Source organism: Lytechinus variegatus, chromosome 2 (assembly GCF_018143015.1).
Source record: "Lytechinus variegatus isolate NC3 chromosome 2, Lvar_3.0, whole genome shotgun sequence".
NCBI classification, from domain to species: Eukaryota; Metazoa; Echinodermata; class Echinoidea; order Temnopleuroida; family Toxopneustidae; genus Lytechinus; species Lytechinus variegatus.
Window position 1 is genome coordinate 40,260,786 of NC_054741.1, and position 26,984 is coordinate 40,287,769.

The window sequence follows — 26,984 nt, forward strand, 5'->3', positions numbered from 1 at the left end:
AAGACTAGCGAGCAAATGATGGTGGGGGGGGGGTTCTGGAATGAAAACCAAAATAAAAAACTTCTCACACAATTCACACACAAATCCCAATACACTAACTTTGATGATACAATCACAAGTGTTGCTTAACGCAACGCACGTCCTCTCTACTGACTTTGTACAGTCACAGAAATACACACAACACACACGATGCATCCTCATACCATGCATGCACACGGCATACACTGCAGGCTCCAAGCAGAGAAAGTTTGTCCTCTGCTCGAAAAGTAAATCATTCTGTCAGCTCCAAATTCCATGTTTTTTCTATATCAGTGCTTGGATTCGGCGCTGGCTCCCAAGCCTACTGAACGGCAAGTATCTGTGCATTTATGTGCATTTGTGTGGGCTTAAAAATACGCCACAATGGGGCTTCCTTAGCGTTTCTATTTGATGAAAAGGCCGTCGCTTCCGCGCTCCGCGCGGGAGGGGGGAACTCCCGCACCCACCCCCCAGGAGTGGCAGCACAAGTCCCCGACATGCATGATTTTTTTTCTGGCGAGAACGCTGCATACGAGCGACATGAAAGCCATTCATAAAGTCATAATAAAGGCTTAAAGTGTATATAGACATCTTTTCAGATACAGGAATCATGATTAGACGTCCTTGCTGAATCCAGTTGCTGCTTCAGGATGAAGCATCCATTTTCTGTTCTTTCCTCTTCGATGAATCTCCTACGGATGGCAACTATCTCCATATACTGTAGCTGTAGTTTCTAAGCAAATCGTATGCAAATAATACCAATTTCCTGATATTTATGGCAAATGGAAATTCCTCAGTGAGACAATGAACAACCAAGTAGACGTTAACAGATGAAGGACTAAGCCAGATTATTGCCTTTCCAACAAGAGGACGCAACATAACGGAACACCTTTAACATCACCATCAAATACCATCCAACATTGATTAAACAGTGTGTACCCATTCCATGAATTGTTTGCCATTTTGTGTTACTCATTGGTATACTGTGAGGGTATACAGAGGAATAAACCTTTCAGAAATTATGGTACGACTAAGGATGTCTTCAGGAGGAATGCTGACATTCATAGTGTCATGCAGATGTACTTTGGACAATCATACAACTCTCTGTACTGAAATCCGACAAGTCGAGCATAGGAGATTGAATGTCAATCAAGAGGACTTTGACAAGAACCAAACCATTACCCTTGTCTTCTTCCGACACAAGTTGCCTCAATGAGACACTGGACATAAGTTGTGTCGGAAGAAAAGTTTTATAGGAAGGCTTGCGCATGTTGAGCTCCTAAAGCATCAGTAAGGTGAAGCTCAGAATTGCTACAATGCATTAAAGAGGACCATAGATTGGTTTGTAAACAAGCCTATAATACACAATTTGTTGACTGGATTGACAATGATTCAGGCTGTATTAACAACTAACATGTTGGAAGCCCTTAATATCATGCACTATGACTAAATTGGAAGACAACAGATTTTTAGAGTAGTATTTACCACTGATCATGATGATGATGACCCTGCCCTGCAAGTCCTGGAACCCTGTTCCGACCCAGACATGGCCAGAAAACATATTTTTAGTCAAGCGGGTGTAGCCAAACTACTAAAGAAATTGTTAAAGAAAATAATCTGCATGAACCTACTAGGCCAGATGGAATCTCTGTTACACTTCTTAATGAGACTACTCATCAGATCTCACCTGCCATAAGTTTGCTTTTCTTGGCCTCCCTTCTGTTGTTCCCATCCATATAAGGAAGGGATGTCAGCTCTAACAAACTACTCACCAATTTCAAATAATGTGCTTTGTTCTTGCCAATCGCATCATCTTGTCAGACTAACAACATGGCTTTAGGACGTGAAGAGCACATTTCCAGTATTTCCCTTAAATACGAATTATATGAGGATAAATATGCATGCTTAGGGATAGCAGCATAATGATTTGAACAACAGTCAATGTGAGAAAATTGAAATTTCTTGACATTTTCCATATATGGATACCTATTTGCATAATAGGCAAATGAGGCAGATTTACTAGCTTTTCAAAATAAAAACATTGTACTTATTTATTCATCATTAAAATTTTGTTCAAATTAATTGCTTTTGACATTTAATAATATAATCTTTGGATTATTTTCCTTATTTCCTATTTTTAATGGCTAATTTGCATAATATGCAAATTAATTTTCAGGCATTGTGATGAATTCTCATGCTTAGTGATAGTAGCATATAAATGTCTACATAAATCAAATGTTTTCGAGCAGTCTATATGAGAACAATTACAATATCTTGAAATTTTTCCATATAAGGATGCTTATTTGCATAATATGCAAAATAGGTAGATTTGTTTGCGCTTTTGAATAAAAACATTGAATACAGTTATTTATCATTACTTTTCGCTCAAATTAAATTGTTTTGGACGCTTAATTTGTAATTTTTGGACTATTTTCCTTATTTTTCTAACTTTTTACGGCTAATTTGCATAATATGCAAATTTCATAAATTTCCACTGCTTGGATTTTTGGGGACTTTTAGTATGTTGTTGAGGGGACCTTATTGGAAAGCATTGCAGTGGAAAATCAAGTGTTGCAATTAGTGGCGGGTCACCCCCCTATTCTGGCTAGATTGACTGGACTAATAGGCGCAGCTTTTCCGACGGCGGCGGCGTCAACACCAAATCTTAACTGAAGGTTAAGTTTTTGAAATGACAGCATTACTTAGAAAGTATATGGACCTAGTTCAATAAACTTGGCCATAAGGTTAATCAAGTATCACTGAACATGCTGCATGAGTTTCACGTCACATGACCTTGGTCAAAGGTCTTTTAGGGTCAATGAACTTTGGCTGAATTGGGGGTATATGTTAAATTACCATCATAACACTAAAAGTTCAAGGATCTAACTCATGAAACTTGGACATAATAGTAATCAAGTATCACTGAACATCCTGTGGAAGTTTCAGGTCACATGATTGAGGTCAAAGGTCATTTAGGGTCAATGAACTTTGGCCAAATTGGGGGTATTTGTTGAATAACCATCATAATTTACTATCAATAACTGGGATATACTCATTTGATTTGCTAGTTCATTACGATTAACTTGCACGCTGAATAAAAGTACACAATTTTTCCTGCGCGCGCGCAGCATCTCCCTACGCAAGCACTATCCCAAGATCATCACGCAAATAGGTGTCCATTTCCTCTTTTACTTTTGCCTGCCGCCGTGATCAGACGTAGCTAAGTACACTCCCACTTTGCCCCATTTAAAGTGTCCGTTGTTGACATATTTATCTATATTTTTACTACCTATTTCAATCCTTTGCCCTTCGGCTTCTGATTGATTTTATTTTTATGTACTCTGTGTGGAGCTTTCGTGTTATTATTTCATGTTTTCTTTAATTTAATTGTGTGAGTTCCGAACCGTCAGTTTCGTTTTCTCACAGACGGGTTGCTCCGCTTCCCTTTCCCATAGCTCCGCGCTCTCCTGCGTGCCGCAGGCATTAATGCGACGCTTCACTTTTCTTTTTAATTCCTTATAATTCTTTTAATTCTTGACTTGCTCCTTTGCCTCGTCTTGAATTGAATTGATGTTATTTCCCTCTCCACAGCTTAGGCTATGCTGGACAGGTAGGAGCGTCATCCTTTATTTGTTCTCAAACTTGTTTTCAACTTGTTGTTTTTCTTGTTTTGAGTTGGTCGATTGTTCTCTTATGTTTCAATCAATCTTTTATTCTTAATTGATTAATTGATCAATTGTTAATTAACCTTTTGGTTAATTGTTTAATTATTAATTAATTTTCATAATTATTTTGTATTGAATGTGAAAATTTTTTTTGGACTTTTTGTCTTCAAATTTTTTTTTCTCTCAAAATTTTGGGAAGCCCTTCTGATCTTTATTAGCGTCTTTGTCTTCGCTAATTAGTTTCCGGCTTCCAGTTTAAAGGAAATGAGTCCTTACTACTTCCTCTCAGATCAGCTTAGGGCATCATTTTTGCCGCCTATTACTTGTTTCTTTTTTCGACCTTTGTCAAAAGAACAACAACAAAAAAATCCTTGTGTTTTTTTTTTCTTAGCTGATCCTGCTCTTTGTCTTGGACTTAGACGTTTTCTGTTTTTAATTAATTAACATCATGTCGAGCCCTGCTGGCTCGTGTAATTAATTTAAAAAAAACAGAACAAACAAAGTTTGTTCTCATAACTCATGTTTAAGAAGGTGGTCCTGTTATTTACCTGTCTTATTAATTTTATTATTAATAATTTCTGGAAGGGATCTTGTTTGTCACCCTTCTTGCCCACCCACCCCTCCACCCCCTCTCTGTTTTCGCCCCTACTTTGTTCTTTCAGGTTAAGAACTTACCAGGTAGATGAGCTCTTCGACTCATCTCTTGATGACTCCAACCTGCCGCTGGGAGAGAACCAGACATGGTATTGTCCCTGTGATCAGCGGCGGTGAGTATGAGGGCAAGAGAGCGAGACCCTTTGCGTTGGGCTCTATATAGGGTGGAACAGTGGTTTGCGTCCACGTGCCCGGGAAAAAGAAGGGTGGAACCGTGGAGTCGCGTCCACGTGCCCAAGAGGGTGGAACCGTGGAACCGCGTCCACGTGACCAAGAGGGTGGAACCGCGTCCACGTGCCCGAGCATTTCAGAGTGGAGCCGTGGCGCGGTGGCCACGTGCCTGAAAGGTGATAGCCAAGGCTCCCTCGACAGGACCTGAACCTATTTGGGGAGTGTTGTACTAGTATAGAAAACCTCACTCCTCCAGGGCTGCTTGACTCACTGGCTATCGGGTCCGACAAGTCCGGGTTAAGAGCGTGGGACTCTTTTCTTGGCACAGGCTAGGCTCGATGCTTTGTCAGTCTCCGTCAGGGAGCATTAGCAAAGGGCTACCAGCCCCTAGTTGCTAGAGACACGTGAGCTTGACCCCGTCAATCTCACGATTAACTGATCAGGGTGGAACCGTGGAATCACGTCCACGTGCCCTTTAAATGTGGAACCATGAAATTGTGTTCATGTGCCTGAATGGCTTGATCAGATTGGGTGACTTTTCTCATGCGAGATATCACGTCCCCCTCCCTGTCTCTTGTGCCCTCTTCTGCCCCCTGGCGGGGGCCGCACGGAAGAAGAAGAAGAAATTCTAGGTCGATAATCCCGCTTTGCGGGCAGACCTTTCTGATTCTTGTGTCGATGGCCAGGCGTCGTAACTTCATGTTACAACAGAACGCCCTCGAGTATCAAGGATCTTTATCCTCATGTTCCCTGTCAGCTAAAACCGCCGTGTCGAGCACCGGGCAGGTCAAGCAGACATTCGCCATCTCACACTTCGGAGAGTCACCGGCAATATCATGAATCGCCGACTCACACACCTGCAAGGGAAATTCCCGCTAATACACAGGTGTTATCGACATACGGGCATCGCCCTCCATTATGACACCAGACTCCCGATAATTGTGGGTCAGGCGTCGCAACTCTCATGTTGCTTCACACACCCATGAGCAGTGCGGGTAATTCCCCCACGCTTCATATCAGCTTCAGCCGCCTTGCTAAGCACTGTGCGGTTCAAGCAGTCACCTGCCCTCTAACACCGGGCATTTATTGAAACGCTGTTCACCTACACGTTGACCCCCGTTTCTGTGCAAGTGCTTCCGACATACGGCTTTTAAGCATCAACATGTCGGCAAGCTCTTGGTGACCGACGGCTGGACGTTGCATCTATACCCGAGCATAAAGGGTTCTTACCCTCGTGTTCTCCGTCATTATAAGACTGCCGCTATGCGGCAGCCAAGCTTCATCAGCAGCCTCGCACCAACCGCCGGCTCTTTTTTTTATGAAATTGCCGGTCCTTTCACCCACACGGGTGAATTCTCGATATGTACAGGTGCTGCCGTCATATGGGTCTCACCCAGCAAGTTGGCAAGCTCCCGAAATCGCTGGTTGGACACTGAAGCCGCTTTGCTGCTTTCTGTCGGTCTTATTGCCAGTGTAGGGTATTGAGCGGATTGAGATTTCTCCCGCCAACCCGCACTCCGGGGAGCCGTCGGCGAGTTTACCTGTATGAGTATCCCCCATTTATATGCAGGTACTCCCGAATTTGCCCTCTAAGTCAAGTTTCACGTACGGCGACGGCTCTTTCAGCGGTAACTCTCTCCATTCTACCCCCAAGCGGGCCTGTAGATTGGAGGTAAGAATTTCTTACATACCGCATGCCGTCCTTCTCTCGTGAGAATGTTTGGCTGCTTTTGAGAGGGCAACCTATCACGCCCGCGCACCGTCCGCCCAGGCGACGGGACCGTCAGCTTTTGGCCTGAACCTCACTTTCTATTCGAAAGTAAGGGTACCCTGTCTTTACTTTTAACTCCTACTCTTGTAAGGTTAGAGTCAGGGCTAGTACAAACACCCGTCCTCCAGCGATCGCCGCTGTAGAGAGGGCGACTCCGATATTAGCACCATCACCGCTCAGCGGTATGTCTCACTATCTCGTAGCTCTCCGAGCTTATGAGCATGAATATCGGATCTGAATGTCACAGCGATTAATAGTTCTCCTGATTGTTGGCTGTGTACGTGCGTTCAGGCTTGTTTAAAGTCCCAGGCTTTTCTGACTGCATTTCTATGCCTACTTCCTGGGCGCACCCACCATGCCGGGTCGGCGAGTTTACACCAAACTGTACGCCGCCAGGCCATCGGTCAAGCTCTAACAGTCTTTCTTACAGACTGCCCTCTATGTGGGTCAAGCTTGGATAGATGTATGCTTATGCCTGTCTAACCACGATCACCACGACCCGCTTTCTCTAGGGCCGACTGTGGATGAGTCTCTCCATGAAAGTGATTTACTTCACTGGAGTTCTTCTTTTTAGAAACTTAGATTCTCATCCCCCGCTGCTTAGGGCGTCATTTTTGCCGCCCCCCGCAGCTTTCCGGAACTCCTTATCTTACCGATATCGGACTGTTCCATGCTGTCGCAACCGGCGCTGGCGGTGCTTGCTCTTACGATCACAAAAAAACCAGGCCTTGTGGCTGTTTTCATAAACAACTGGTTCTCACCTCAGACTGAGGGAAATGTTGGTGATTATTTTCCTCAAGTCGCCTTACTCCTCCGCTTGTTTCTTCAAGCGAGGACTTAGACACTCTTAGCCAGTTTCCGTCCCTAACCTTGATAGGACAGCGCTGTTGTTACCTCACTCGATTCCGTTTGGACCGTAACTGTTGAGGTATCATGTCTGGCGATGTCTGTTGGTTCAGAGCATTTTCTTGACCGGCATCTCTTGATTGTCGTTTACACGTAAGATCATGACAGAGACATTGTTCGCCAGCTCACCTCTGGCGTGTGCTTGCTGCTGCTAGGGATTTCTCCGCTCAGCGGACATCCATCGCAGCCTAGCCTTACGGGCCCTCTCGGCGATGGTGGCTTCAGCCAAGCCACCTCCCACCTCTTCCACCGCGGGCGCTGCACCCTCTGGCGGGTGCTTTATTTAGTACGGGAGAAAGGGGATCCGGGATTCTCTCTCGATCGCTCGGTCTATCACACTTGTTATGTCGTGATGCGTGCCGCGTTATTTCTCCGACACGCCCGGTTGAGCTGTTTTGACCAGACTGTTCTATTCTACATAGACAGCAGGTCCGTGGCATTTTCTTTTTAACAGGATGGCACTAAGTCCCTTTTCTCGACACTTTGACTGCCTTACGAGTGGTTTTCTTTAACCTTACTCTCTGTCGTTCCAGGTCCTTATCGGACCGCTGGAAACGTTCTGCCACAGCTCTCTATCAGAATTCTGCAGATGTTCTGCCCTCACGCTTTTGAGACAGATATCGAATTCTGGGCGCCTTCTCCCACGCGGGGGCTTCTGAGATATCTCGCATTCCTTACGTTTGCATGGTTTGTGGCTTGGCTGAAATTATTAAGCCGGTGACTCGACCGTGGCTTTTTTTAGCCCCGCTGTTGCCTTCTCAGATTGATTGATTGATCACTTACTAAACCGTACAAGTTTCAGTCTTCCGATCACGATTCTTGTTGAAATTTTCAACAAAATCCGAATCTTACAAACTCTTGAGTTCTTCTCAAATGTTGAGCTTGGATGGCTTAGTCCGTCATGGCACCTGTCGGTCTTCTTGACGCTTGACTAACTTCCTCTTGGGTCGGTATTCAGGGTATCTCTGTCTGTCTATCAGTCGAGTTCCCTCCTGTATCTGTGTATATGTAACCATTTACAGTACAAAGCTTAGCATTCTTATGCATAGCTCCCGGACTGTTGCCGGGATTGGCTTAGATTAGGTGTGACTTCTAACCCAGGTCTTTGTTTGCCATTCATCAGACAATTCCCAACTCTGTGCAGTTGGTTGTTTTATCGCGCGAGCTGTTTGCGGCAGCTTCTTGAGACATCTTTTCACTCTGGATTGTTGAAACGATCAAGTCAGTTGGTGATGATGTTCTTCTTCTGACACTAGGCCGAGGGCCCATGATACTATAGTATCATTCTTCTTGGGCTCTTTCTATGGAATCGTCGTTTACGACTTCTTGAGGACCGCCTATTTGACGCTCTTCTATTCCTTCACTTCCTTGCTCTTAAGGACTTTACTTCGCATGAGGCCTTATTTGCCTCCTCTGTCCTTAAGGCAGTGGCCTTCGTGTCTTCATCTTAGTGCTGTAGCTCGGTTTCTTCAACTCGGTCCGAACCCGGCTCGTAAATCTTATCAGAATCATAGCTCGACCCGGAGAGGCCTGGTAACCCGGTCCGGCTAAAATTGATTTATGTCCATGCAAAAGTACAAAGTTTTGACCTACTTGACTCTTATCTGTGACCAACATCACCTTCTGACCTTGTTCACAAAAGACGATACAAACCCCCAAAATATTTAATTCATTGTTTATATCATCCAGTAGTAATGTAGAGAGGGGATTGAGACGATACAAGGCCAAATCGCAATTCCTCACATGCTTATCACCAGTGCAGCGGTCAACAGCACAGTCTGTGCACCGCTAGTGATTTACTACGAAACATGTGCTTTGAAATGATTTTTTTTTTGTGTGTGTGTGTAAATCAAGAGGCAGATTACAAACCACATTGTTTATTATGTTATCATTCTGGTGACCCAATTTTCAAACAGGCTCTAACAGAGATTGTTTCTGTCTATCATAGGGCAGATTTTTTCGGAGGGGTGGAGGTGGCAGAAAGAGTTAATTTCTGAGCGTATTTCATTCTTCATATTTGCTTTGAAGCAATAGAATAATTTATTCAAACTATTTTTTGTGTATGATTTATTTTTATCTGTCTTATTCTAGCCTTTCAGCTACCGGTAATAATATTTTTAGTAAAAAAAATGAATCAAAATACATTTTTATTTCATATTAAACTTTGACAATCGGTCAAATATCATCCTACCCCCATATCATCCATTTAGTCATCTCTCACGTTTTTTTGTTTTTGTTCTTTTGCTCTTGTACACATACCCCCCCTTCTCTCTCCCCCGGTAACGGCACCCTCCTCTTCTCGTCCGTCTCGTCCACCCTCTTTAATGTATCCTTTAAATGGGAATTAAATTGTTTTGCACCCACTCCCAGCTGAGCTATTATTTTCGGATCACCGACTTTGTGGAAAATGTCAACACAACAGGGTTTTGGGGGGGAGGGAGGGCTTTTATGGTTAGCAGAAAAAACTGGTATAAAAGATATCTCAATAAACCGGACAGATTATTTCACAAAAAAATAGAGAAATATTCTGCATGTCATCACAGTCATAATATCAAAAGGAAAACTTCTTGAGTTATGACCATGCCTAATGGACCAACTGGCCTTTACTTGTAAACAAATTGGACATTCTCACCCAGTGAAACCATTACTCTCAGCCAATCACATGACCAGTCAGACGATATCACATGGCAGTTACTGTGTGCATGTGTGCCGTTAGCCGGCTAGCTATATCATCTCGATCCCTCACACACAAGGCCATTTTTTAACTCAGACAGGAGGTCCGATCATGATGGGGAAAAAATGAAAATAAGGTAGGGATGGTTGGCCTTTGACCTGTCCCCTCGGCCATCACACTAGGGCTGCGTTTATGCGACCTCAACTCAGAATCATGATTTGAATCACGATTTGAATCATGATTCAAAACAGCAATCACGATCCGACAGAATCAGCGTTTATACGACCATCTTTCTAATGCTGTTTCTCCCTGAATACGGGCCGATCCAGTGCGCATCACAGTGGGCAGTTTGACCCAGGAACTATAGGTCAACATTTTCGCACGTGTTTCTAAATTCATGTCGGGTGCTAGATTTTTGCTGCCGTCGGAGCTAACGCGCGATCGTTTGTGAAAGTGCAACGTTTACTCGGCTTCCGAAAAATAAATCTTTTACTTCCAGAATTCCGTGTATTGTACCTCGTATATTTTTTGTTTACTTGTATTCAATTTCTGTGAATCCCGGTAAGTGATGCTCGTGCTATCAGGCTGAGCCCAAAGCACAAGCAGAGCCCTGAGTTCGTCGTTAGTCCAAATGTAACTTGAAGACATGAATGATGAAAACAATGAACTATGCAAATGACGCTACAGTACAACCCCGGGGGTACAATACACAGAATGATAATTCCTATTAAATGCATGTGACAATTGGCATATACCGGTACTAGTACACTGGCAGTACTGCTACACGAAAATGACCTGCACGAAACACAGCGCGCGCCTTTGAGTCGAACCCGGAATAAGCACGACACAATGACGTCATAGAATCATGATTCAAATCACGATATTGTTTATACGACCTTTTTCGTTCGTGATTCTACAGAAACGTCTTTCAAAACGCTCCCTTTTCCGTGTTTCATGTTTGTGATTTGAAAGACGTTTATTTCCACTTTCGACTAAACGCAATCGTGATTCTGCAGAATCGTGATTTGAATCATGATTCTAATCATGATTCTAGGGTAAAAAAGTGTCGAATAAACGCACCCTAGGTGGATGGATTGCTTGTTAAAAATAGTTTCACAACTTTTATTGCGGTGACAAATGACACCTCAAATATTATCAAGCAATCCGGGTTTATTTTCCGGGTTCGAGGGATTCAAAGTGAAACCCGACCCGTAAAGCTCCGAGCCGGTCAATGCCAACTCGGCAGGATTCAGCCCAGTAAACAATCTGAGCTACAGCACTACTTCATCTCCCTATTTTACACACTTCTTAGTCTAGACATGCCTCCCTTCACGTTGAATCCGTGTTGGTCTAGCAAATCAAATGAGTATATCCCAGTTATTGATAGTAAATTATGAAAATACTTACCATGATTTTCTTATTTACGAGATAACTGGATATACTCATTTGAACCCTCCCACCGACCCCTCGCCTTGCGTGACAACATGTCTTGCGTTCAGGCTCATAAGAGGAAATGGACGCCTATTTGCGTGATGATCTTGGGATAGTGCGTGCGTAGGGAGATGCTGCGCACGCGCAGGAAAAATTGTGTACTTTTATTCAGCGTGCAAGTTAATCGTAATGAACTAGCAAATCAAATGAGTATATCCAGTTATCTCGTAAATAAGAAAATCATGGTATTTTCATAACTTTGAAGGTTTATGGATCTGATTCATGAAACTTGGACATAAGAGTAATCAAGTATCACTGAACATCCTGTGCGAGTTTCAGGTCACATGATCAAGGTCAAAGGTCATGTAAGGTCAGTGAACTTGGCCATGTTTGGGGGTATTTGTTGAATTACCATCATATCCCTGTAAGTGTATTGGTCTAGTTCATAAAACGTGGACATAAGAGTAACCAAGTATCACTAAACATCTTGTGCGAGTTATAGTAGTTCAAAGTCAGCACTGCTGCTATATTGAATTGCGTGATGCAGGAGAGACCGCCAGAGGCATTCCACTTGTTTGTGAATTATTTTACTAGCTGTACCCTTGTAAAAGTGATAATCATAAGGCTAATAGAAAAGTGAAGACTGTGTAAAATGTTTCACAAAACCTGCATTTTTAAATACCGGTAGGCCCTATATCAAATTGGTAAACCCAAAGTCCGTCAATTTCCCTCAACAACAAATGTGAATAAAAATAAAAAATAATTTGGCTTACCTCCTGCAACCATCAAGTACACCATTGAGACTATTCTTTAAAACATAAAATGAGGGAAAAAAAGGTGGACAATAAAGAAAAGGAGTGGAAAGCTCTGTCAGAGACCAGAGTTTGCAAATCGCCTTCCTGAAGCTCGGGCCTATCTGCTCGCACATGCTGGTTGATCCCCCAAATCTGCCCAGTCAGTTTTAGTGATCAGCCCAGGTGAGGAACCATACAGCGTGTCCCCCCAAAAATGTCCCTCTGACATAGGGCTGAATTAATTATATAATGTGGTAGTATTCTCAAATAAATGTTCATGAGTAGATAGCTCATTTCATTATCTAACTTCTATGAAAATTTCATTGGTCGCGCTTCAGCTGTTTTGAATACACACTCTGTTACGTAACAGTGGTGCATTTTAGCCCATTCCAAGTTTGCAGCATTGATGCATTTCTGCATTGTCAATGTCATGTTAACCCCTATTTTTACTTCCAGGATCTGAGCAGGGATATTTCCCCAATCATATCCAGGCTTACAAATCATAAACCTGGGCATGTTCAGAAGGACAAGAAACCAAAAAATATAAGTTTGTTTGATGATTGATAAGGGGAATCAATGCACCAACTTGAAAGAAAATGTGAATGATGGATGAGTAAAATAAGAGAAAAATAAAGGGGAGTCCAGAAACCTTACCAGAGAAATTTCTGACTTTGTTTTCTTTCAAAAAGTTACATTGAATTTACCTGGCCTCAGTTGCTTATTAACTTAAAAATAAAAACGTAATGATAATAAAAATGCAGTATGGTTGGAATTAGGCATGAAACAAACATGACCCATTTTGTCAATCATTCTGCATCTCCCGTTATCAAACATAAAATGAACTGTCAAATACAGTTTTTGCCCTTCTGAACATGCTCAAGGTTGTGATTTGATGAGCCTGGTTAGATCATGGAGATTTCCCTGGTCAGATCAGGGGATTCCTTGATCAGAATGGTCAAAGGGGGTTGATATGCTAGAAAGTGCAGAACAAACAGCAGTGCTGCATGCATGCAAACTTGGAATGGGCAGAAAAACACCACTGTTATGTAATAGACTGTGTACTCAAAACCACTGAAGCGGGATCAGTGAAATTTTTATAGAAGTTAGATCATGAAATGAGCTTCCCAATTCCATACATTTTTGGAAGTAATTTAGCCGCATATCAGAGGGACATTTTTTTGGGGACGTGCTGTATGAATAAGCAAGGATCACCGTATTGATGCAGTCAAGTAAAGGGCTACACCAATGCCATGATCTGTAAATCATCAAAGTGACATTTTGGCATGTGAGATCTTAAGGCTGTGTTTAATTAGAACTACACTGCATGCCTATTGCGTGAAGCATCAGACAAACTGTGGGATTGCCTCGCAGGCTTGAACTTCGACTTTGAAACGGTGATTGATGAGGAACGCAAAGAAACCATGGCTATGTCGTGTGTCCTGACAGAGAACGAGGGGGAAGAGGGTGTGCGGAAAAAGCCTTTGAGGGAAAAGTTTGGTCCATAGACAATCCTCGGCAAGACCCCCCCACGACGATTAAGAGAATATTTTTAGTCATTTTCAAAGTCAACACTGCTATATTGAATCATGTAATGCAGGCGAGACTGCAAGAGGCACTCCACTTGTTTCAAGTTTTTGTTCAACTTACTCTCATGTCTTTATTTCTTTATCAATTTTGATCACACTTGGCTCTAAAGATCCTTAGGTAATACCATGTGTGTTCATGAGAGTGAAGGAGTCAGAAGGTCATATTGCATATTTTATTGATCTCGAAATCAGGTGAGACTCAAGGTTCGCAAATCACCTTGTTTAAATGACAATACTCGGTTGTTGTAGTTTTTGACAGTTTAGATTTCCAGAACATTTATAGGACAAGTCCACCTCAACAAGTAGTTAATTTGAATAAAAAGAGAAAAATCCAACAAAAATAATGCTGAAAATTTCATCCAAATCGGATGTAAAATAAGAAAGTTATGACATTTTAAAGTTTCGCTCAATTTCACAAAACAGTTTTATGCACATCCTGGTCGGTATGCAAATGAGGAGACTGATGACATTATCCAATCACTATATCTTTTGTATTTTATATGAAATATTCTAATTTTCTCATTGTCAAGTGAATCAATGATTAATTCCTCCCTGAACATGTGGAATCAGCATTGTCAACAATATATGGTTCAGTCAGCTTGGTCCTTATTGTCAAATCTTTAAAAATGAAATATTGCATAATTCAAACAATAAAAAAAACAAAAGAAATAGTGAGTGATGGACATCATTGACTGACTCATTTGCATGACACTGAGATGTGCATATCTTTGTTTTGTGAAAAATAAGCAAAACTTTAAAATGTCATAACTTTCTTATTTTACATCCAATTTTGGTCAAATTTTCAGTGTTATTCTTCTTGGATTTTTCTCTTTTTATTCAAATAAACTTTTTGTTGGGGTGGACTTGTCCTTTAACAAATACATGTTGATCTAGACTTCTGCTCATTCAGAAGGACAGTGTTCTTTTAATGAGCATTGATGCAGATTCACATCTAAAATACAGTTGAAAATTAATTTGTTATCCCCCAGCTGATCAATCAGAGATGTGCAGGCGATATCTCTCAAGTTGAGATCATCATGAATAATCTCCTTGGTAGGCTTGTTGATGGCAATGCTGTTGTTCGTAAGCTTTGCATCAGGGGTCTTGGTAACATAGCAAGTCTTGGATCTGATCAGGTACGTCCCTTTTAACCCTAAAATGGCCTGGGGGGGTTGATTCAACCTTCCCAACATTTTCTGCAATCATTCCGCCGCGTGAATTTTTTTGACCGCGCCACTCACAGAGTTTATACTTACAAGTCTCGCGCATCTTTTGAGATCAAATTTACGACACCCGGGTACGCGGTTCCGAAATTATGCAACATTTCATAAGTGCATGTCAGACCAAAAATTGTTCCAAAACATGATGTTGTGTACAAACTCAATGCAAATTGAGTTTTCTCATCTTATTCACAAAGATATGATTATTTTTACTTTAAACAGCTGAAATCAATTGATTTTAGCATAATTATGCTTCAAAAAGTTTGTGCAATAAATCTGGTGAAAAAATCAAAGAAAAACAAAAGGTTGAAAAACAAAGAAATACATAAGAAATTCATAAAACAATAAAATACATGAGAAATTGATTTCCAAAACGAAGTGTTTTTCAATCGCAATTGGTATTAAAAGAATGCTACAAAGAATGTTTTTACCAAAAAATAAGCATTCTATGAGCTTTATTTAGTGAATTAGAGTAGAAAGTATGATTTATGCATAAATTAGCATAATTAATTCATACAAAATAAAATCTCAATATTTTGGAAATTTTTACCATACAGCCTTGTAGATTACATCACACACTACCAGCGTGCAAATTTTTGCGGCGCTCGCGCGATCGGCGGCCGAGGTCTCGGGGGGGGGGGGTTGAATCTCCCCCCCCCAGCCACAGAACAGCCCAAAAAGCCCGGCCTAGTTAGGGTTGATCTACCTTTCAAAAAGACTTTATTATTTTTTTTTGGGGGGGGGGGTGATAAACCAGGATTTAGTGGGTTGGTATGTTGGATGATGGGGACTTAGTTGGGTTGGGACTTGGATATGAAAACAATATATTGACCTTTTTGCTGAATCCTATGATGTGCTTCATATCGATGAAGTCATATCCAAAAAAAAGGGTCTCTACCCATTTAGGTATTGATTTCTTCCCCACATTGATTTGTGTTATTATAGCGCAACTACAGATTATAGTACTTATAAGATAAAATTAAGATGAAATTTCAGTTGTGAAGACATGTAATCTCCTTCAGCAAGTGAATAACCCACATAGAGCTGTACTCCAGGATTAATTCTTTGAAATACTTGCATGTTGTTATTTTAGGTAGCCTTGCTTAAGCTGGGACTTTAACATGCAGTGCTTTGAAAATGTTTTCATTCAGTGCTGTATATATTGTTACATATTATGTTTATTGAGTTGTATCTTGATTGTACTTCTCCCACTTGGTTTCCTTATACCTCACAAGGTTCAGAAGTATTCTACGACTGTGTTATCTTCTATGATGGCTGGTATGGATGATAAAGATGACCCAGAGGATAGCATCACCTTGGAAGCCATGTCTGGTCTAACTCGTATCCTTATGGAGATCTCAGAGAGCAACGTTAGACCTATCCTTATCAATGTTACTTTGCGCATTAGACCTTGCTTTGAAAAGGTGAGCTCAGTACTTGAAACTTGATGTGATTATATCTTTGGCATCTCATATAGGAAGGTATATGGTAAGGTCTTCTAAGTCTGGACTGAGGGGTCACTCTCCACATGGCCTGCTATGCACCCGTGTCCATAAAAAGTGTTGAAAAGGGCCCCGTTTCAGGCACTCTGGCGTCTTCGAAGTCTTTGGAAAAAAGGGTTGCATTTCAGCACCATTCGCTAGTAAATCACCTATTAGAGTAGCCATTTCTCTCTCTTCAAGTCATTTAGGGATGTGAATTTGGTTATGAAGATTACACCATTTAGGGGTGCCAATTTCATTTGGGCAAATTTGAGAAGACCCAGGAGCAGACCTTAAGTTATAAACACCATGAAGTGTGTGACTTTAAGGGATACAAAATAATCCTTGCACATGCCTGCCAGCGCAGTCTCTTACACCTGGCTCTATACTAGGCAGCATGCGTTACCTATACCACTCGCCCACAATTGATTTCGATGTTTACAACACTAAGGGTATCAACGCCACTTAGGATGGCTCTTCTCATTGGTTACGCCATATATGGTCGCAAATTTAGTTAATGTATTTATGCCATTTAGGGTGCATTTCTGAGGTTGTCGGACACGGATGGTTAGCAGTCCATGTGGAGAGTGACCTCCTTGGAAGTCTGCGCAGTGCCCCTTGTATGCGCATATATGTGCGAATCTAGTAAAAGGAAATATGTGACCATTACAAACTTTACAGGTGCAAGTATAGAAAGATATTAATTTAAAATGGTGGAAAAACAGTGAATTTCAGCTATTTCATGTGACGACCTCAAAATCCAGCCTTATCGTGTGTAAAGTCAATGGGTGTATAGACATGGGGCATCATTTTTTTGTGTCAGTCTGAAAATGACCGGCAGAGGTTTTTGCAAGAAATTTTTTTATTCCTTTCAAATTTTTATTAAATATTTGGCACACATGCTCATCTGAATATAAGGAGCACTATCAACTAAAAATTTTGTGAAAGAAAATGTGATTTGTCAAACTGTTAGGTGTGCAGACATGACTAAGGAGATTCATAAAATGACCCTTTAGAAGTAGTGCCATGAGTACAGAAATGTTAATGGGTAGACATAACAATTGTATAATGTAAAATATGCTCCAGTGCAGCGCTTCTCAATCGGTGGGCTGCGAAGCTCTCTCAGGTGGGCCGCGAGAAGCTCCAGAGAAGAAAAAAAAAATGGGCGAAAATTATGGTATATTTAACATGTTTTATTTAATGTCCGAAAATGGTATGTTTGATCGGTCTCTGTGGTTCAAACAAAGCTAAAGGCATGCCTATCATGCTATAGGTAGCATGGTGTGATATACATACACATTGTATGATGGTTTTGATCTAACTTTGATGTGAACCTCAGGCCTCATGTATGCATATTTTTTATGTAGTTAATTATCGCCCATTCACCGGACCTTTGCAAATGCATTTATTTCTCAAACTGATTGCTTTGAATGTGCTTAAGAGCTTTATGTTCAAATTTCATGAAACATACTTTCATCAAAATGGACCTTGTTTTAAAGTGAAAGGGTGAGGGAGGAAACAAATCTACTGTAACTAAGGTAACTAATGTGACTGTGAATACATTAATACATTAGATTTGGATTTATCATAATTGCGCAGTCATGCAAAAGCAATGTGTGACGAATGTGCTGAATTTATTCTCAAATAAGGCGCTTAAACCGTCAGAGCTTCAGAGACACCTAAACACAAGAGTGGTTCGGTAGGAAAAAGGCTGGATTTAATTCACAGCAGAACAATTGCGTACAGAAAGGGGGGGGGCTCTTGGCCCCAAATATTTCATGACCAAGAAAAAAATAGAAAAGGACAGAAAAGGGATAAGGGTGAAATATAATATTATTTTTGGAATATTGTGTCAAAATCTATCACAAACTTGGATTTTTGTGATAAAAAAGTCGAAATTTTTTCTTGCTCGCCATGCTCACAACATTTTATCAATTGTACGCGATACGCCATATCAAGTCCCCTCATTATTTTTGCTCAACCACTGCTGCAGAAGATCATAAAGTTACGCACTAATATGCTCTTTATAATGGTCGAGACAATCTTTGAGTTGAGACAAGTTGTCATATCCTAAAAAAAATTAGTAGGTGGGCCTCGAAAAAAATCTGAGAGTCAAAGTGGTCCTCGAGTAAAAAAAGGTTGAGAAGCACTGCTCTAGTGAATGTAAGTAAAAACCAACACATTGTCTGTATAACATACAGGAGGCAACAGGGGCTGCAGCACTCTGATGACAGGGAAAACAACCTTCTTGAAATTGGATATTTATTTCTTATTGACAAGTCAGATTGGAGAAAAGAATCTTGTATTCTTTCTAAGCTTGTTTATATCAGATTTTCATATCCTTTCTTTTAAGTGGCCATCAAGTTTCATCATACAATATGGAGTTATTTAACTCTCTTTCATAGAAAATCCACAAGATATTTTCTTACTCTGTCCCTTTCTTAACTTTGTTGACCAAATATCCAGAATTATTAAGTGGAATTATTGTGGATTTTAGCTAGTGCATTTTCAGTGATTGGATATTCACATTATGAGATACACTGTAGTTAGGTCTCATTTTCATTCATGTGTTCAAGTACAGTTTTAATGTAAATTAGATTACATGTTTTGTACATTGTAGATTAGATAGTTATAAATTTTTTTTTTTCTGATTTTTGTTGTAAATTTTACTTTCTGCTTCAGAACCACATTTTAGTTCCTTGTTCTCCAATAAGTCAGGTATTTTTCCACAATGGCAATAACAAATGAAAAATAATTGATAAATAAGTAAACCAATTTACTTTTCTAGTAACTTTGCCATCCAATGTTATTTTTCATGAAATCCTTGATCTTGATTGGCTGGTAAGCTTTGTTATTATGGTAGCCTAGTTACCATTTACATTTATCCTGAAGTCTTAAGTAGACAATCAGACTTTATAATGAATTGTATATTTTTCCTTTGTCAAGAGTCTGTCTGAGCGAAATCATTACACCAAAATGATGTACCATAAAACATGTGCATGCTTCTCCCTCATCTTAATTTAGGACCGTGCGTCAGTACGAGCAGCATCCTTTACCCTATTTGGTAACCTGAGTCGGTTTGGTGATGGTCCATCAAGAGATCCATTCCTTGAGCAGATCCATACAAATTTTGTTAGTCTACTGCTTCACCTTAATGATGAAGATGATGACGTTAAGAAGGTATGAAAAGATGTCTTGTTCTCACAATAACCAAATGATCCTTACAGTGATGATCCTAAACCTAGCTCTTTGGAGTGTTGGTGATCTGATAAGATTCGGGGTCACCCAGTCAAACGTTAAAGATCACATAGGACAATATTTGCAATTTTAGAAGTTGGATGTGTAATATATTATTATCTGGCAATGGTGGAGGCATAAACGAACATACAGATGAGAATTCAGATCTACATGTTTAAGTTTAAAATCTTATTTAAGATGTTTGTCTCTTTAAGTGATGGTAATATCGATTGAAATCATTATTGTTTGGTTTTCTTTTTTCAGTCTTGCAAATTTGCTCTAAGACAGTTTGGTCCTTTGATGGGGTCTAGTGCAATGAATGATATGTTCCAGAAGCATCTGCTTGAGGACAGAAAACTCAACTATGGAGAATTCATGTATGACCTCTCTAAAGTCATTGTAAGTATCCATGGTAACAATCAGCTCTTGTATAGAATCTCTATTATTAAAATAAACTCATATCACCTTTATCATATAGTATGTCATGCATGTGTACTACGTATATGGCCATGTAAATTGACTCACAATATGTGTATCAACAGATCATACATTATTAGCATAAAGTATGTCTAGACACTGACATCCTTTTGTTTGCTTTCTGATTTCATTAATATGCATCAAATGTGGATATAAGAGTGATCAAGTATCACTGAATGTCCTTTGCGAGTTTCAGGTCACATGACCAAGGTTGACTTGAAGGTCATTTATGGTCGAACTTTGGCCATGTTGTAGGTAATTGTTGAATTGCCATCATAATTTTGAAAGTTTATGGATATATTTAATGAAATGTGGACATAGGGGTAATCCAGTATCATTGCTGATCTTGCACAAATCGTAGTTTTCAAGTCAATGCTTTGAAACAGTCGAAGAGTTCCAACTTTGGCCTAAAGAACAAAGGAGGTTTTTATAAACAAACAAAAAAATGAATGCAGTTTTTTTAACATGTGAACATCAGACCTTGATTTGAAAATAAAAAAAAGTTTCACTTTGGAGAATGTGAGTCTCAGAGTCATGGAATTCTTCCAAGAATCAGATGGAGCTCTCTAAATCAGAGGACGCAGACACAGCATAAATTTTCTGCATCTTTGTGATGTTGATATTTTCTATTAATTCTATTTGACTTGATTTAATTATGAAATAGTAAGCTAAGAATGATTTTTGGAGTGTAATGTATGATTTTAAAGTTTATGTCAGTGTAAAGGATTATATTTTTTCGTGTTTGTGCTTTGTTTTAAAAAAAATTGATAAAAAAATAAATTAAAATTTTTAAGAATCTGATTTAAATCAAATAAATCGGATTTTTTTATTCAAAAAAAAAAAAAAAAATCGCTAACCCTTTTAAGTTACCAGAATTACAACCTGTCCAGATGTGCAACAACTGTGTATAATAGTTAAAATGTTTCTAGTTAAATAAACCCACAGAAATTAAAATATTGCACTGTTCCCATAAATATGTTTAAAAGCAATTGTTAATAATTTTCTTTGCAATAAATCAGTTCATTATTTAGAAATTAATGCTATTAGAAAGAGTTTGAATAAGAATACAATTATCTACACATATTGGAATGTACCATACTAATGATGTTGATCCAATTTTCATCCTTCTTTCAGATTGTTGACTTACTTCAGAAAGTGAATTTCTATGTGATGGGTAACGTTTCATTCTTCCGTAGTGCTTGGCCAGATATTAGAGCTAATGCTGCTATGTGTGTTGGATTCTTACTTGGAAACCTACCTAGAGATAATCATAGTCTTATCAGCAAGGATCATGTCTGCGGAGGTATGTCTGTCATGGATCAATGATGAATTTATAGAAAAGTGTAACCATGTATTCATCTGAAACCTATTTGCTTGCTACTTCTTATAGTGTTAGTAGTCCAAAGTTTTAAATATGTATAATGTGGGAGGATTCACCTTGCAATAATCACCCTTACAGCCTCCCTCCACTTTGGACAATTCAGTGTATCCTCAATTTTTAACCTAGCCCTCCTACTAAAAATATTGTACTGTCGGAGTTTACTCTTTCGAATCACTTATATGAGAAACACCAAGAGAAAAACCTCACAATATCTATAAATGCCATAAAAACTGTATACACATCATGTCTTGTGATTTGCTTTAAGTCAGTGGAATTTACAAGTTTATTTTTCAAATCCTGTTTTTTTTCTGTGTATGGATACATCATTCAAGAAATACAAATTTGGTGGATGTTTGTTCACCAAAATTTTATCATCGCCAAATGTTGAGCATGTAAATTAGCTTACTCTATTTTCCCTTTTCTATCAGAAATACATGTATGCAAATTCAAAGTTCTATTACATAGTGATGTGGGTTTCGTTATCTTTACATTTTGCAGCTTTGATTCAACTTCTTAAAGATCCAGAGCCCTCTGTAAGAGTCAAAGCAGCTGAAGCCATGAGTCTTCTCTTTAACTTCTAGACAAATTTGGTACTTATGATATAATCATCTTTAATATTCAGCAAACATATATATATCATTTCTTTCAGTACATAGTGAATTAGCAATCAGAAAACATGGGGATGTGACTTTGAAAGTAGGTATTTAAAGAGAGTTTATTGCATCTCATTGTGGAGTTTACAACTTGGGATCTTGGGATTTTGGATGAAAATTGTACATAGTTATTCCTGCAGTAGCATGAATCAATGTGTGATGCTAGCTTCTAAAGCAAGTGCAGTATACTAGTAAAACTCATCATTTTACATGAGATATATAGTGCAGTATGTAATATGTGTGGTAGACTAATGATTAGCAAAGTCACATTTTTTTATTGACTTTAATGATGTTGTTATTTATTTCCATCATCATATGATGGACAAAGCATATTTTGCTTGTAGTTCTGGTTTATATACAGACAGATCTCATGATATATTACAGCTTATAAAGCAAAAGAATGAACTACATGTAACAAACCTGTTGGTTCATTATTTAATACATGTACTTGCATGATCAGATGAATGATTAAAAATAAAATTTGTATCTCTTTTAAAGTGCTGATGTCAGATATTCAATCAAGAAAGATAGGGTTTTCAAAATTTAAACAAGTTTAAACAATAAATATAGTAATTAATATAAATATTAATAGGCTGCCGTAGTAATACTTAAAAAAATTGCATTTTGTAAATAAATGAGTCATTTCCAATTAAGAAAAAAAAATAGTAGGAAACAACTGAGAAAAAGTTCTGGTTCTGTTCAAGTCATTTTCCTGCATGAAACTGAAAAGAAGTACATTTTTGTTATCAAAAAGAAACAATTTGCTTTAAGTTTTGTGAAGTTGTATTGAAGTTAGTGCGAAGAAGTGCAGGTTTTTGTCTCACCTGCATAGCAGAGTGAGACTATAGGCGCCGCTTTTCCGACGGCGGCGGCAGCGGTGGCATCAACATCAAATCTTAACCTAAGGTTAAGTTTTTAAAATGACATCATAACTTAGAAAGTATATGGACCTAGTTCATGAAACTTGGCCATAAGGTTGATCAAGTATTACTGAACATCCTATTAGAGTTTCACGTCACATGACCAAGGTCAAAGGTCATTTAGGGTCAATGAACTTAGACCATGTTGGAGGAATCAACATCAAAATCTTAACCTGAGGTTAAGTTTTTGAAATGTCATCATTACTTAGAAAATATATGGAACTACTTCATGAAACTTGGACATAAGGTTAATCAAGTATCACTGAACATCCTGCATGAGTTTTATGTCACATGACCAAGGTCAAAGGTCATTTAGGGTCAATGAACTTTGGCCGAATTGTGGGTATCTGTTGAATTCCCATCATAACTTTGAAAGTTTATGGATCTGATTCATGAAACTTGGACATAATAGTAGTCAAGCATCACTGAACATTTTTTGCAAGTTTCAGGTCTCATGATTAAGGTCAAAGGTCATTTAGGGTCAATGAACTTTGGCCAAATTGGGGGTATCTGTTGAATTCCCATCATAACTTTGAAAGTTTATGGATCTGATTCATGAAACTTGGACATAATAGTAATCAAGTATCACTGAACATCCTGTGCGCATTTCAGGTCACATGACTAAGTTTAAAGGTCAATGAACTTTGGCCGAATTGGGTGTATCTGTTGAATTACCATCATAACTTTGAAAGTTTATGGATCTGATTCATGAAACTTGGACATAAGAGTAATCAAGTGATACGGCCAGAGGAATTCCACTTGTTTTAAATTGTTGGGCAGAATCTTGGGGGGGAGGAACTCTTTGACATGACATCCTATTTGTTAAAATGTTTCATGACATGTGATAATTTATTTAGATCAGTAGATAATTCAACAACTTTGATACTGGATGTTCATTGAAAGGTTCACATACTCTGATTCTATCTTAAGTCGTAATACACTGTAGATCAATTTCTTCCTTTCTTGATGCAACCCGGGGGGGGGGGGGGGGGCACTTCCATTCACGAGTGGATACCATGCGCGACCATGGGGTCTCGAAAAGCACCCTAAACACGTAATTTCCATATTCTGAAAATGAACCCCTTAACAAGTATTGGCGTGTGAAACCCTACCCTTAACAAGTATTGGAAACAAAAGGAAACTCTTGGCAAATATTCCTTGAAATTAACCCCTAAACAAGTACAGGAATGTTTTATTGTTACGGGTCCTTCGGTCGTCGGCTTTACCTTATTTGGTTTAGTATGACCCCACCTTCTACACCTCGCGCAAATCGGACTCTAAACACGAAGTATTGGGGCAAAAAGGACATCCTTTATAAAACATTTTAATTTTGTTTTATCATCCCCGCAAATTCGACCCTAAACACGTAATTTTCCTAGAGAAATAGATACCCTTTTTTCATTATTTTTGTGTTTTTGACACCCTTATCATGTTACGTACGTAACGTGCCCTATCGTGAAAAAGACATCCTTTTTAAGTGTTTTTTTGGTCACGCATGGTATTCACTCGTCAATGTAAGTGCCCCCCCCCCTGCATTACCATTACATGGTGGGTATGTGGTGCCAGGTAAAAAAGGCAAAGGTAAAAATGGCAGAGATAATAATGGCAGAGGTAAAAATTGCAGAGGTAAGTATGGCAGACGTGAAAATGGCAGAGGTAAAAAGGGCAGAGGAAATAATGGCAGATGTAAAAACGGCAGAGGTAAAAATGTTGAGTTGACAATGGCAGAGGTAAAGATGACATGCTACATCAACAAGGAAAAGAGGGAGCCTCTCTACCTTGAACGGACTCTTGTCGACAAAATTAGTTATATGAACTAAATACTTATCATTGTGTTGTATTTCATCATTATTGCGTTTTTATTAATAGGTTTATAATTTATCATTGATATGATCATTAAACTGAAACATTTTCTTGCCAAAAATTATTTCAATTAGTGACTGATGAAAGGATTTATCTTGGCCTGTTTGAAAGTAGAACAGCGCTTCACATGCATACCCAACAATTTTTAATGTAAACACCACTGCTGGGCCGCGAAGCTCTCCCAAGTGGGCCGTGAGAAGCTCCAGAGGAAGAAACCTTGACCTGTCCGACAGCCCAAATATGTTATGTTTGATCGGTCTACGTGGGTCAAACAAGGTAAAGCATGCTTTATGCATGTTGCACTATGCATACAGATTATGATGGTTTCTATCTAACTTTGATGTGAACCTTGTCATATATGCAAATTGTGTAGAATTTAGTTAATATTGTCGCCCATTTACCGGACCTTTGCAAATGCAGTAAGTTCTTGAACTGTTTGTTTCGAACATGCTTCAGGGCTTTGTGTTCAAATTTCACAAAAACATACAAAATGGACTTTTTTCAAAGCGATTTAATAAGGGCGAGGGAGCTAGAAACAAACTGAAAGTCTCAGAATGTAACTGTAAGAATGTAACTAAGAATGTAACTGTAAGACCCTGAATGCATTAAATTTGGATTCATCATGACTGGCAGTGATGCAAAATTATAAGCAATGTGTGTCGAATGTTGAAGGTATTCAGCATTCTTGTTATTAAGATGTTATGTTTTCATGGTTGTATAAGTTTGGAGGAGGCGCTCAAATGCCGGGCTACTGAAAGTTATACGCACTAATATGCATATTATAATCATTGTCTATCTTTGAGTTGAGACAAGTAGTCATATCGCTTTCTTAAAATTCTGGTAGGTGGGCCTCGAAAAAAAATTTGGGAGTCAAAGTGGTCCTCGAGTAAAAAAAGGTTGAGAAGCGCTGTTTTAGAGAAACACCTTATTGCAGCTAGCCCAAGTGGATGTCAGGTTCCCAAACTAGTTTGTATGTTAACGGTTACCGCACAAATATGGAAATGTGTAACGAATCAAAATGGATGTTTTTAAGGTACCATTCTATTAACTTATTTTGAAGGGGAAGTTGTAAAATTATATTGGTGAAGGTTTGAGGAAAATCCATCAAAGATTAAGAAAGTTATTAGAAGTTTAAGTTTTTGATCTGTGGTGTAAAATACTAGCACCTGCCATTATTACCTCTGCCATTTTTACCTCTGCCATTTTTAATTCTGCCATTTTTACCTCTGCCATTTTTACCTCTGCTACTTTTACTTCTGCTATTATTACCTCTGCCATTATTACCTCTGCCATTTTTACATTGAACTGGGAATATCTGCTGTGTTCATCTGATTTAAGGTATAAAACAATTTAAAAGATATTATAACGTCAGTCCAAGATTCTTCACATATTGTAAGTCTGAATGTCTCTGACCTGCATCATTTGACCTTTAAGATCTGTAACAAAACCAACTATCACTCCCATCCTACAGAATAGTAGAAATCACATTTTATGTTTTTTAAACTAAGTTTACATTAAAATTTGCAATAACTGAAGAAAATATCTGTCAATATGGAAGAAAATGTGAAAAGTGAAATATTTTTCAAAGTTTTTGACCTTGTTTTTTGCATTTACATGACAGTGTCATTGCCAAACTTATTTTTCAATCAATTAACATCCGGGGGGGCCACTTCCATTGACGAGTGGATACCTTGCGTGACCATGGGGTCTTGAAAAGCACCCTAAACACGTATTTTCCATATTCTGAAAATGCATTCCTTAACAAGTATTGCCGTGTGAAACCCTACCCTTAACCAGTATTGGAAACAAATACTATTGGCAAGTATTCCCAGAACTGAGCCCCTAAACAAGTACAGCCATGTAGTTTCCATATTTATGAAAATGCACCCCTCAACAAGTATTGGAAACAAAATGATACTCTTAGCAAGTATTCCCTGAAATTAACCCCTAAACAAGTACAGAGATATTTTATTGTTATGTCATGCGTCCGTCGGTTTTAACTTTAGACACCATTATTTTGGTGTAGTACAGCCCCACCTTCCACACCTCGCGCAAATCAGACTCTAAACACGTAGTGTTGGG

The 26,984-nt window shown here is 39.2% G+C and overlaps 1 protein-coding gene across 1 annotated transcript in view; it reads left to right on the forward strand.

The window, feature by feature from the left end:
* LOC121408090 (maestro heat-like repeat-containing protein family member 1) overlaps positions 1–22,995 on the forward strand; it is a 145,047-nt gene extending 122,052 nt beyond the window's left edge. Inside the window, exons 32-37 of the mRNA XM_041599430.1 lie at positions 14,660–14,806; positions 16,126–16,314; positions 19,396–19,551; positions 19,873–20,007; positions 21,220–21,388; positions 21,965–22,995. Coding sequence (XP_041455364.1) covers positions 14,660–14,806; positions 16,126–16,314; positions 19,396–19,551; positions 19,873–20,007; positions 21,220–21,388; positions 21,965–22,047 — 879 coding nt within the window. The 3' untranslated portion in view covers positions 22,048–22,995. The remainder of the gene's footprint in view (positions 1–14,659; positions 14,807–16,125; positions 16,315–19,395; positions 19,552–19,872; positions 20,008–21,219; positions 21,389–21,964) is intronic.
* The last annotated feature ends 3,989 nt before the right edge of the window (positions 22,996–26,984 follow it).